At 41.2% G+C, this 12,782-nt stretch overlaps 1 protein-coding gene across 1 annotated transcript in view; it reads left to right on the top strand.

The window, feature by feature from the left end:
• Window positions 1-12,522, top strand: part of LOC138800113 (uncharacterized) — a 46,851-nt gene extending 34,329 nt beyond the window's left edge. Inside the window, exons 43-71 of the mRNA XM_069981922.1 lie at window positions 2-152; window positions 245-402; window positions 799-958; window positions 1,238-1,363; window positions 1,584-1,802; window positions 1,894-2,117; window positions 2,212-2,309; window positions 2,508-2,632; window positions 2,750-2,851; window positions 2,945-3,064; window positions 3,155-3,344; window positions 4,301-4,394; window positions 4,553-4,738; window positions 4,991-5,138; window positions 6,116-6,335; window positions 6,434-6,603; window positions 6,690-7,169; window positions 7,808-7,852; window positions 8,411-8,539; window positions 8,672-8,878; window positions 8,963-9,105; window positions 9,749-9,887; window positions 10,073-10,208; window positions 10,453-10,639; window positions 10,734-10,828; window positions 10,999-11,096; window positions 11,435-11,594; window positions 11,936-12,085; window positions 12,306-12,522. Of these exons, the coding sequence (XP_069838023.1) occupies window positions 2-152; window positions 245-402; window positions 799-958; window positions 1,238-1,363; window positions 1,584-1,802; window positions 1,894-2,117; window positions 2,212-2,309; window positions 2,508-2,632; window positions 2,750-2,851; window positions 2,945-3,064; window positions 3,155-3,344; window positions 4,301-4,394; window positions 4,553-4,738; window positions 4,991-5,138; window positions 6,116-6,335; window positions 6,434-6,603; window positions 6,690-7,169; window positions 7,808-7,852; window positions 8,411-8,539; window positions 8,672-8,878; window positions 8,963-9,105; window positions 9,749-9,887; window positions 10,073-10,208; window positions 10,453-10,639; window positions 10,734-10,828; window positions 10,999-11,096; window positions 11,435-11,594; window positions 11,936-12,085; window positions 12,306-12,406 (4,561 nt within the window). The 3' untranslated portion in view covers window positions 12,407-12,522. The remainder of the gene's footprint in view (window position 1; window positions 153-244; window positions 403-798; window positions 959-1,237; window positions 1,364-1,583; window positions 1,803-1,893; window positions 2,118-2,211; window positions 2,310-2,507; window positions 2,633-2,749; window positions 2,852-2,944; window positions 3,065-3,154; window positions 3,345-4,300; window positions 4,395-4,552; window positions 4,739-4,990; window positions 5,139-6,115; window positions 6,336-6,433; window positions 6,604-6,689; window positions 7,170-7,807; window positions 7,853-8,410; window positions 8,540-8,671; window positions 8,879-8,962; window positions 9,106-9,748; window positions 9,888-10,072; window positions 10,209-10,452; window positions 10,640-10,733; window positions 10,829-10,998; window positions 11,097-11,434; window positions 11,595-11,935; window positions 12,086-12,305) is intronic.
• Window positions 12,523-12,782: the final 260 nt, after the last annotated feature.

Below are 12,782 nucleotides of genomic sequence, written 5' to 3'. Positions count from 1 at the left end.
GACAAATGCTCACCTTGAAAGAGATCAAGTCCAGCAGTGTGAACGAGCCACGTGTGCAACTAGAAAACTGCGGAGGACTGAAATACCGATTTGGCTCTGAAGTTTTCCAGATGCCACTTCACTTGATGAGTTCTAAGAACATCGAGTCTCAGGTGAGGTGCAGGCTGGGAATCTAGAACATACTGTTCTATATGATCTTAGATAAGTCTATTTATAACATTAATATTTTATATACTTTCTGAAGCTCGGACAGGCTCTGCAAGACCTGGTACAGAAGAGCCAACAGCCGGGCCAAGAAGATATTCCAGCTAAGTTCCTGAAAGTTGTCCAGCTCCTGAGAGATGCAGACCCCGCAATCTACCCTGCTCTCTACCAGCAGTATGCTGACAGACCCTCGTACAGGTAAGGGCCTGGAGGGCCTATGATTCTTTTAAGTGTACCTGTCCCTTCATAAAGTTTACTATTCAGACCACACTAAACTCACCCATCTATAGACCTTCTACATCTTGGTCCATCTTGGAGTACATCTTGGTCCTGTAGACAGTGCTGAGAAAACACACTTAGTGCGCACTTCTCTTGGCCATACCTTACAGTCAGTGGAGGTCTCAGGACTGGGACCACAAATGTCTCTACGAAAAGTAAAAAAGTTGCCTATTTATTGGTTTGTGAACTTCATACGGACTTCTCTTAAAGGGTTCAAACTCTCTTTAATTTCCGGTTAGATATACTGTATGCCTCTGTATTACATTTTTAATTTGTAACTTATATTATCTTAATGGTTTTTTTTTTTTTTTTTAGGCAATGGATTATTAAAGCATTCCCTGTCATCGGTACAAGCGAGTCTTTTAAAATTATCAAGCATAATATTCCAAACCAGAGCACCCAGGAAGCGGCCCTTTCCATCACTCTTGCCATGCACCACACCCGTCCCAGCCAGAAAGCTCTTCAGATCGCAGCTGTGAGTCTTTGTATATGACTATATTTCATTTCAATATGTCAGTATCAGTGGGCGACCAACTCCTGACACCCCCCGACCAGGAACAGCTCTGTACTTTTACTTACACCATGGCTCTTTCAGAGTCGGCCCCCACAATCTGATACTGATGGCCTATTTTAGGGATTCACCATGAATCTTAAGGTCCTAGGAAACAAAAAAAAAACAACTTTTTTTTTTTTTTTTTTCCTTACCTAAAAATGTATTTTTAACACTCTCTATATCATATGTCTAACTAAATAGGAACTGGTGCAGGATTCCAGAGTCCAGAATAACCCAACACTGCACACGGCAGCCATGTTGTCCTATGGAACAATGGTCTACAAATACTGTTCAAACACCCAAGCATGTCCAGAGTCCGTTCTTCAGGTAAGTAGTCAAACAAATCTACAATTCATCCAAAAATTTTTCTCTTAAATTTGACAAGTAGACATGATATATAAGCAGATGGTCACTAATCCCAAACCAACCAGAAACACTGAATAAGGACCAAACCTTTGATAATCTCATTCCTATTAGACTATGAGAGACGACATCTAATCTATGTTGTTACTTCTAATTTGGAAAATATACTTTTTTCATGTTTCAGCAACTCCACGATTTTGCCGCCGAAGCTGCCAACAAGGCCCGCCCTCAGGATATCAGCCTAGCATTGAAGGCTATGGGCAACGCTGGACAAGTTGCAAGCATTAAGCGTATTATGAAATTCCTGCCAATCTATTCCACTAGCGCCTTCCAGCTGCCGGTTAGAGTTCAGATTGATGCTGTGTCCGCCCTCAGGAACATTGCCAAGGATGACCCCAAGAGAGTAAGCTCCTTTAAATAGTGTCCACCTAAGGTAATATATATAGACTATATCGTAGATGACAACCCTTCACGCACATTGTTTTTCTACTTAGGTTCAAGAAATTTTGCTCAAAATCCTAATGGATCGCCGTGTTCATACTGAGGTCCGTATGATAGCTGCCGCTGTTCTTTTGGAGACTAGACCACCCACAGCCATCGTGACCACCATGGCTCAGGCCATACAAACCGAAGCTAAAGTTAATCTGCAGTTGGCTAGTTTTGTCTACTCTTACATGAAGGCTTTAACCAGAACCTCAAACCCTGAATTCCAACATGTGTAAGCGTGAATGTCTTACTTTCCCCTTAGATAGTCTAACTCTCCTCTAGTATTTCGTTCATGCATTCATAAACTGGCTTTTAAATTGCTATAGGAATGCCGCTGCCAATCTTGCCGTCAAGATGCTGAACCCATCGCTTGACAAACTGAGCATGCGCTACAGCAAGGTTTTCCATGTGGACCATTTTAATTGTAAGTCGTCATTTACAGGGTGTTGTATAAGAATGCAAAGATGTCACTTGAGGTTTCTGGACCCCAATGGGAAATCCACTGTTCATCTTTTACATCCCCCTTGATGGATCTGATGACCATCTGATGTACTTTATTTTTTACTTGACCATTTGTTCTGTAGAGATATATCCTATTACATTGGCATATTTCATTCCATAGACCCTCTGATGTCTGGAGCCACCGCCAAAGTCATTGTTTTGAACAACCCTACCACTGCATTGCCAGCTGCCATCATGGTCAAGCTCCGTGGATACATGGCAGGTGCAGCCACAGACCTTATTGAGGTAAAAAAAAGTTTGATATGTGTTTTTTTTTTATATATATATATATATATATATATATATATATATATATATTATATTTAAATTTCCTTTCCATTGACAATCTACTTCTTACTTCAGTTTGCTATTCGGGCTGAAGGCCTCCAAGAAATCCTCAGAAAACAGAACATTCCATTCAATCAATATTCCATACGGAAAAACATCGTAAAGATTATCAAATCTGTGAGTACTGCGGTTCTTTCTCGTTTTCAAGAATTTTTAGGTAAACAAAAAAAATATATAATAGTAATAATTTCCTAATATTTTGTTTTCTAGCTGACCGGATTTAAATCTCTCCCATCTGAGGTGCCTCTATTCTCATCAAATCTTAAGCTGTTCGGTCAAGAGGTCTACTACAGTGATGCCACCAAAGAAACCATCCAGAACGTTTTTAGGGTACCACTGTTTGCACCCATCTGCCCTATTATAGCACTTGATATATTCTATATTCCAGCAATTTTTGACTCTTTCTACTGCAATTTTTAGGTCTTGACAGAGCCAACTTCCCGGCATTCAGTTATTAAGAAAATCATTGAGAAGATTCTTGGTGGACTTGTAGGACATTGGGCCCAACCTGTTCTGTTGGCTGAAGCTAGATACATCATACCCACCTCTATGGGTTTACCTCTCGAGATCGGTGTACACTCCGCAGCTGTCGGCAATGCTGCTGTTAACCGTAAGATAAATTAAGTTCTCAGTAATAACAATTCAGTAGATGATATTACTAAATGCCATCAAAAAAGTTTTAAGCTGGAAATATACATTATATAGCTGTTGGCTGAATGCTCATTCAGTCAACAGCTTATCTTTCCCAGAATTATAGGATTGGGCAGTTGAAATCTAATTGCCCAATCCTAACAAAGTCATACAGGTGAGATGATTGGCAAGTCCTGCTAAGGTTGGACAGCTTGACCTGCATTTATTTAACCAGCTTTAGTTTTTAGTCTTATGATTCTTTCGTTTCATCTTGGTTCTGGTCTTGTCCTTTCTTGTTTCTGATTGACTCCTTAATGTAAAAGTGTATTTTCCAAAGAGCTAAGTCATCTTGGTTTGGTTGTTCATGCATAATTTGGAAAGTTAGTCTTTATTTGGTCAAGGATATAAGGATCTGTATTGCTTACCATCCACGGCAGTGGCTTATCTTCAACAGAGCAAAAGCATTGGCAGTTGAAATCCAGCTTACGAATCCTGACAGAAGAATTAGATGGTTGGCAGATCCTACAGAAATTATAGGGTTTGGCCAACATTTACCTGGCTTTAAGTTTTCTCTTTGAATGGTTGGTCTTATTTTTTAGTTTCGTCTTGGTTATATCTTCTCCTTTCTTATTTCTAATTGACTACTGAATGTAAAATTGTAGTTTCCAATGGGCTGGTTCTTCTCTTACATCTTGGTTTGGTTGCGTAAAATATAGAAAATTTATTTGGTCTACATATTTGTATTGCTTACTGCCCGTGATATTATCAAGATCTTCAAAAACTACCAAGGTTTATGTCTACGGTAAAAGTGATGTCTACTGATGTACGAGAGAGACCCATGATAGGTTCCGTTAAATTCTAAGGAACCATGTTCTGTAATCACTGGACTACATCCATAGGCTGTAATATGAAGGAATATTTCATGTTATTTTTCAGTTGACGTGAAGGCCACCCCATCACCATCAAGTGACCTGAGTGTTGTTCAGCTTTTACAATCCAATATCCAAGTCCACGCTGATGTGAGCCCAAGGTTGGTATCAATACATTTTATAATTTAGTTTTTATCCAATTTCTATAAGAATAGAGGCAATCTAATATAAAGTTTTATTCTTTTATAGAGCCTAGCCATTTACTAATGAATACGAGTCATAGTCTATAGCAACTCATCATCGTCTCTTGTACTTTCAGCTTAGCAATCCACACTGTGGCAACCATGGGAGTAAATACACACTTAGTACAGTCCTTAATTGAATTCCATGCGAAGGTTCAGGCCAACGCCCCTGCAAAATTTGTTGCAAAGCTAGATGTTAAAGAGAAGAATTTTAAGATTGAAACTGTACCAAGCCAACAAGAATATGATCTGCTCACCGCAAGGTAATTGTTTGGGGGGGAATGGGGGTATTATCAAAACATTGCAATCTATCATATATTGAACATTGTGTAGTCCCAATGCAGGTACCATTTGTGATCAGCACTAATCTGCAGGCTATACTTGCAGTTATATGTTCTCTATAGCACCCCCGCAGGAGAAATGAAGCATTACACAGTTCTTTTTGAACAACCCTTACATGTTAGAATAATCCAAAGTTTTATTTTATTCAATGCATTATTTTATTTTCACAACAGAACTCAGGCGTATGCTGTGTCCAGAAATTCGGAAGAGTTGGATGCAATAAAGAAGACACCAATCGTCCCCAGGGGAGCTGAAGCAAACCTTCTGCACAAACACTTCGAGAAGCACGGAAAGGGTTCAGCAGAAGGCAACAGCATGATGGTAATATAAAGCTTTAAAAATTTAAAGTGTACATGTCCCTTCCAAAACATAAAAAAAATGCTGAGTTATCATGACCCTGAGAGGGTCTGGAACCACGATGGGTCATCTTCAGCACCCAGACAAGTTCATAGATTGCAGGTACACAGCACAGTCTTTCTCCCTCTCTTCATCTCCTGCACAGAGCACATAGTAAACTCCTCCCCCATTTACTGTGCTTTGTCCTGATCCAGCTGTTACTAGAGACACATTTTCCCTGACAACAGATAGTGGACAGTGAATTGCAGAGAAGTAATACACGCAGTGGCCGAGATTTTAGACCTTTTTTTTTGTTGGGGGGGGGGGGGAGGGGGGTAAAATATCTTAGGAAAAATATGTTAGGAATCATGGGGAGGGAAGTTATTTGAAATTACAGGGAAGATTTAAGAGTAATAATGAATAATAAGTAGGAAACAAAGGATGATTTAACCAACTAAGCTAAAAGTGTAAAGGTGTAGTTCACAAAAAAAAACAACTTTATAATCAACAGCTGCCATAAAGTGCCAGAGATTTGTAATTTACTTCTATTAAAAAAATCTCAAGTCTTTCAGTACTTATCAGCTGTTATATGTTCTGCAGGAAGTAGTGTATTCTTTCTAGTCTAGAGAGCAGGGGAGATTTTTTATATGGGGATTTGCTTCTGACCTGACATGGACAGAGATGACAGCAGAGAGCACTGTGTCAGACTGGAAAGAATACACCACTTCCTGCAGGGCATACAGCAGCGGATAAGTACTAGAAGACTTAAGATTTTTTAATAGAAGAAAACTGCAAATCTCTTTCACCTTATGGCACCAGTTGATTTGAAAGAAAATAACAACCCCTTTAACTATATATCATCAGATACTGATTAGGCCATGTTCACAGAAAGGTGTTTTTTTTTTTAGTTTTTGTTCAGCTGATATACTTTATGTTTTTTTTATTTTTTTATTTGATTTTAGGAAGGATCTTCCGAAATCATTGCCAAGAAATATGCTTACCCTGGAGAGACAGGACAACACCAGTATTCACCTTCTGAGTTTCTCCACCTCTGCATTAAAATTCCCAAAATTAATGTACAGCTCTGTGCACACCACAAAGCTCGTAATGCTGCAGGACGCAGGAACTCCCGGCTTTACCAGGCCGCCGGAGAACACGAAGCACAACTCACCGTGAAACCAAGTAAGCAAAGACCCAATCCTCCAAATTCTTTTCCAACCTCTCGTAGACTCACCGGAAGGTTCCAGGTTGGGTAACCTCCATTCCTATTGCTTTCACAGCTCAGACAGATGTGGCCATCGAAAAACTGCAACTGGAGATAACTGCAGGACCCAAAGCAGCCTCAAAAATATTGGCTTTGGCCGACCTGGAAGTGAAAGAAGACGGACATCTTGAGGAATCTGAAGTGCAGATGAGGCTGAGGACCATCCTGGGACTTGATGAGCGTAAGGTAATCCATCTTCTTCCACGGTTATCTTAAGGGGGTCATTCGATTAATTTTTTTTTATGTAAACTTTTACCCCTTTAATGTTACAGGCCAGAAATGCAACTTTGAATATACGCAAGGGCAAGAAGAAGCACGACATTGTTGAAGCGACAAGGCGCCAGAACCAACAATCCAGCAGTAGCAGCTCATCCAGCAGCGCCCAAACATCAAAACAACAACAACACCAGCAGCAACATCAACAGGGACGCCATTCCTGGGAAAATCAGCAGCAGCAAGGCCATAAGAACCAACAACGGAGCAGCAGCAGCAGCAGTAGTAGTGGTAGCAGCAACGGCCGCAGCAGCAGCAGCAGTAGCAGCAGTGGCAGCAGAAGGCACGGCCATAATCACCAACAAAGCAGCAGTAGCAGCAGCAGCAGCAGCAGTGGCAGCAAGAACAGCGCCAGCAGCAGCAGCAGCAGCTCAAGCCAGCAACACAAGGCCGGAAATCACCAGCAAACCTCTCGTCAGCAGAATAAGCACAGGCAGCAAAACACCCACCACTTAACCAGTGATAATGATAATGATCAGGTACTATCACTGTGTCATCGTCTTTTAAAAATCTCAAATTTAATGCCTTTTAAAGGAGTACTTTTTTCTTTCATTATATAGATATATAATTTACTTCTATTTAAAAATATCAGGTCTTCCCATACTTATCAGCTGCTGTATGTCCTGCAGGAAGTTGTTTATTTTTTCCAGTCTGACATGGTGCTCTCTGCTGCCACCTCTGTCTATGTCAGGAACTGTCCAGAGCAGAAGAAGTTTTCTATGGGGATTTGCTACTGCTCTAGACAGTTCCTGACATGGACAGAGAGCACTTTGTCATACTGGAAAGAATACACCACTTCCTACAGGACATGCAGCAGCTGATAAGTATGGGAAGAATCGAGAAGTTTAAATAGAAGTAAATTACAAACCAGTTGATTTGAAAGAAAATTATTGTTGACAGAGTACCCCTTTATGGAGTTTGCAGCTCACCCATGATGGGAAAAAGGGGGCAAAACTGCAATATCAGCCAATGGCAAGACATTTATCCACACCCCCTATTTCCTGGGAAAAAAAGCAAGATATATTTGTGTAATCTTGGACATCTCCTTGAAATACTAAAACATAACCTATCTTATTCCTTTGTACCTTCTCTAAATATATGTCTGTTGTCTTTCTAGGCTGAAATCTTTGCACTTCGATTTAAAAGACCATATAGTTATAAGGTAAGGGCTCTTGGTGTGTTTTGTAGTATTAAACAATACTTTAAGGGGATGAGGGGTGAAAACAATAACATTTGAAAACAATTGCAGTACCGCATATCACCACTAGGCACTTTTATTGTCTATTAAATCTTTACATTATTGTATAGTATTCTAGGTTAGGATGCTGTATGTCCTGCAGGAAGTGGTGTATTCTTTCCAGTCTGGAGAGCTGGAGAGGTTTTCTATGGTGATTTGCTGCTGCTCTGGACAGTTCCTGACATGGACAGAGGTGGCAGCAGAGAGCACTCCAGTGTGTGAGTGGAGAGAATACACCACTTCCTGCAGGACATACAGCAGCTGATAAGTACTGGAAGGCTTGAGATTTTTTAATAGAAGTAAATGACAAATCTCCAATTGATTTAAAAGAAAAAAAAAATTGGTGAACAACCCCTTTAAATACTAAATATGCGTCAAAGCTTCTTTGATAGATCTCAACGGGTAAAGTTGTATTGGGAATACGTTTAATGGGAGAACTCGGCATTTTATATTACCACCTTCTTAAATATATATCATTTTTAGAATTCTCATGAGATCAGGACCATGTCTGGCCGTGTCCATGCATCCCAGTCCAGCTCCAGCTCCCGCGGCAGAAGTGGCAGCAGTAGTAGTAGCAGCAGCAGCGAATCTTCTGGAAGAACCCAGGCACGGGTAAGTAGGATTGGAGGAGTACAAAAAGTCCCACAAGTCTTATAATTGTTGAGAGTTGTCAAAGTCTTTAGACTTTGTTGGTATGTATATTAGTACGTATACGATACTCATGATGTGTAATATTACTTTCAGGCCCGATTCCTTGGCGAACACAGAGCTCCCACCTGGGTGGCCACTGTTCAGGCGGTCCGGTCTGACAATAAGAAGCAGGGCTACCAGATTATTGTGTACGTAGATGCATCCAAGCCTAAGCTTCAGGCCTTTGTGGTGGACATTACAGGAGAAAGCCGCTGGAGAGCATGCGCCAACGCATACATTCAGAGCCAACATCAAGCCTACGTAATAAAAGATTCATAATGTACCAATAGATCTCACAATATACCTATATATTCTGGAATGATAACTATATATACTCTCATCTAGGCTGAACTGAAATGGGGTCAGAATTGTCAACAGTACAAGGTCGCCACATGGGCCGAAACCGGTCTTTGGGGCAGTCAACCCGCACTCAGGCTCAAGGCTACCTGGCCAAGAATTCCATCCAAACTAAAGAACTTCGGACAAGCGTAAGTAAATTTTTAAATTGTTTTGCTCCTCCTATCAAGTACCCATATCTATTTATTGTTTCACACCTAATGTGCCCAACTGGTTAAGTAAAGGGTAGAGTATAGGTTGAACTACTGTTCTACACTAGTGACAGAAATGCTCAGCAGATCGATGTATAATTCTGTTTAGCCGTTCTCCTAATATGCAGGAGAATAGGATTCTTGCCACACCCCTCCAGCTCCTGATTGACAGTTGACTGCCTATACACAGCATGGATAGATAACTGCCAAGCAGCAGCTGGTGGGCGGAGTTTTCTGCTTCTCATGAATATCCAGGGCTACTGGGCTCATGCACATAATGGAGAGGACTACTTATTGTCCATGTTATTCCGGAGATCTCTGGGTCAGCTAAACAGAACAATGTAAGTGATACATCATCCTGTTCAGCTTCTCTGTCACTAGTTTATGCCACCCTGAGCTAGGACAACCTTACCTGTGGGTAATTTCAGTCTATTTTTTTTTTTTTTTTAAAGAATTCTTAGTACCAACTATCCCAAATAAATACATGTTTTACTGCAATAATATATAATAATTGTGAAAACAAAAAATTTGCAAACACCAAAACTAGTCCGTAAGTGTTGAGTGATTTGCGCTATCATTTCAGAATTGGTTGGTATGTCCCCGGAGCCGCCTACATGTTGGGATTCTCTGGAACAGCCCACAGAAACCCATCCAGACAAGCTAGGGTCATTGTGGCTCTCTCCAACCCCAGGACCATGAACATTGTTTTCAAAGTACCACAGGTAACCTCCCCATTTGGTATCCAAGCAGAGGATTTCCATTGTTGTAAATATCCGCAAAAACATTAGATTCCCAATGATGCCGAAGTATCAGCCTCTGCCTGTAGACAAAAATAAAAGTGTCAATGTTTTTGAAAAAAAAGTAGACTCTAGGTTTTACAACTAGATATGTGTTTGCTGTAATGCAGAAAACCATCTACTACCAAGGCCTCAAACTCCCTGCTGCCATTACTGCCGCCTGGCGTGCACGTCCCGCAGAAAGTCAGGCCCAAACCTGGAACGTCTTTGCTGATGTCCACAACTTAATCGCAGACAGTCTTAAAGGTAGGTTGAGTTATGCGTCCTGTTTTGTGTTTCTGTATATCACATCCAACATTGGTCTGGGTCCACCAAAGGAAATTATCCTTAAGTCCAACCTGGGCCAGTCTAAGCATGCTGCTGTAACGTCCCTACGGCCTCAGCAGAAGTAAGGTGTGATCATCGGGTCATCCCAGTGGTCTATCTTCTCTAAGCCACCATATTTCATTACAGTTGACATATGTTATAAAACTCTCAATCTCTCCACCAGGACACTGCTCAATAACCAACAACATGGTAAAGACCTTCAACGATGTACACTACAACTACACAATGCCAGGACACTGCCACCATGTTCTCGCTCAGGACTGTACCGATGAAAATAAGTTCCAGATCATGGCCAAGAATTCTCTGGAGAACCCAGAACACAAAGACATTACTATTCAACTGGGAGACTTGTAAGTAGAAGCCAAGATTACCGATCTACGACGACCGTTATGTGTTTGTGGCTTTTATTATAAACTTATTTTCTTAATATAATACTTTTTTTAGTGACATTAAGATGTACAGCAGATCAGGAGAGCCCATGCTGAAGGTTAATAACATTGATATTTCCAAGGAGAAACTCCCATATGAGCCCAGCCAGGGTAAGTAGTGGTGGAGAACTGAGGATCATACATGGAGACAATCCTTGACTGATAAAGGGATAAGGTCCTTATCTGGTGTCGCTCTATTGCCCTCTTGATCTGTAACAATCTCAGATTCCTAAACAACTGATGTGTATTTAACCTCAATCTCCAACAATATTATCTTCCAGAACCATCTGTGCGTATCGAGGAGAGAGAGGGAAAACTTGTCCTATCTGCACAAGACTTTGGTATTGAGGAACTGGTTTACGATGGAAAATCAACTGAGGTAAGTGATATATGGATTAACAGTATACCTACAACGGCCAAAGACTTGATCACTTGGGGTGTCCTCGACTACACACGAGGCAGTTGCTCATGACCAACCAACCCGGTTAACTTAAAGCAGTAAAGTGAGTTGACCACATGGAGTCCATTCAATGGTTGGAACCTTCCATGCAATACTCAATGGAAGACTTTAGCAATCAGAGTGATATAAGCATTGAAAGTCCTTAGATACTGGTATCAAATCCTACAATGACTATGTACTATATTAGAAGCTGGGGTTAGGGTTATTTTAGGCCGCCATCTTAGACAGGCCACTAATATGCCTATATTGTTGTGTAGCTTCGCACAGCCGTATGGATGAGAGGCCAGACTTGTGGTATCTGCGGCTACCATGACGATGAGACAGAAAAGGAGTTCAGGATGCCCGATGGATCAGTAGCAGAAGATGAAGACAGCTTTGGCCATTCTTGGATTGCCACTGAAGACGCCTGCTCGGGATGTGAGTAACAGATAGTGGTTTCTGTCATAGGTCAGACTGCTTCTTCTTCTCACGTCACTGTCTATCTAACCCCTGACATCCAGCTACGTATACGGGTACCCCGAGGTGGCGTCCTTTTCCTATTACCTCAAAGAGGTAGTCCGATATACAAAAGTTGGCTATATATGGTAATCAAATCTGGTCCAACACGTTTATAGCTGGTCGTCTAGGGTTACGACCTGTAGTTTAATTTGAACTAGATGGTCGCACATGCCCAGTTACAGCACTAGGAGTTTTAGGAGGGTGAGCTGTAAGAATAACCTTAGTTATATACGATACTTAATAGTCTCCTTATTTTTTAGCCTGCAAACTTCATCACTCTTTGGTAAAGACTGAGAAGCCAGAGAGGGAAAGCAAATGTTATTCCACCCACAAAGTCCTGCGTTGCGCTGAAGGTTGTAGTGCATCAGCCATCACCCCTGTCACTGTTGGATTCCACTGCACATCTGAAGGTAAGTAACTTAACATATAAAAACTGGAACACTCCAAAGCACCTACGGATGCCTCCTCCTCTGTGGTCCACTTTGCAAGAATACCCCTCCAATTTCTAGACGGTTGGCAAGTTGACCGCTAGCCCCCTTACCTATAGGTCCCCCATGGTTACCCCTATCTTATGCATTCTATGAATCTTTTTAATACTCCAGGCTAAAACCCTTCTCTTTTTTACTACAGATCTGGCAGAGGAATCCCTGGTTGACATGCCCGAAGACTTCAAAGAGCGAGTAGAAGCCCACACTTCTTGTTCCTGCGAGTCCCTCAAATGTGCGGCTTAACGTCTCTTCCCCTCTTGTTTATATCTAGAAACTAAACCTCATCCCTAGAATAAGCTGTAATGTCAGCCCCAATCAAGCCAATCGCACGCACCAAACCAACTGTATAGTTCTGTGTTCTTAACCCTGAAATTTTCAATAAATATTTGCATCCACAAAAAGTTTTCTTTTGACTTACGTTTTATTCTTTGAAATTGGTTTCCAGTACGTGACTGGTATGGAATAGGTTAATGTTAGCAGAGGAACCTATCATAAAGCTGTCTATGGGCATGCCATAAGGTGGGAGAAACCTGATGGGATATACTGAGAGCACACAGGGTAGCTACCTTCACTAGGTGGCACTAGAGAGACAGTTTTCATCCAATCAAAGCAAAGCTCA

The sequence above is a fragment of the Dendropsophus ebraccatus genome, chromosome 8 (assembly GCF_027789765.1).
Source record: "Dendropsophus ebraccatus isolate aDenEbr1 chromosome 8, aDenEbr1.pat, whole genome shotgun sequence".
NCBI lineage: Eukaryota > Metazoa > Chordata > Amphibia > Anura > Hylidae > Dendropsophus > Dendropsophus ebraccatus.
Note: the sequence above shows the minus strand (reverse complement) of the source record. Positions and strands in the feature narration are given on the sequence as shown.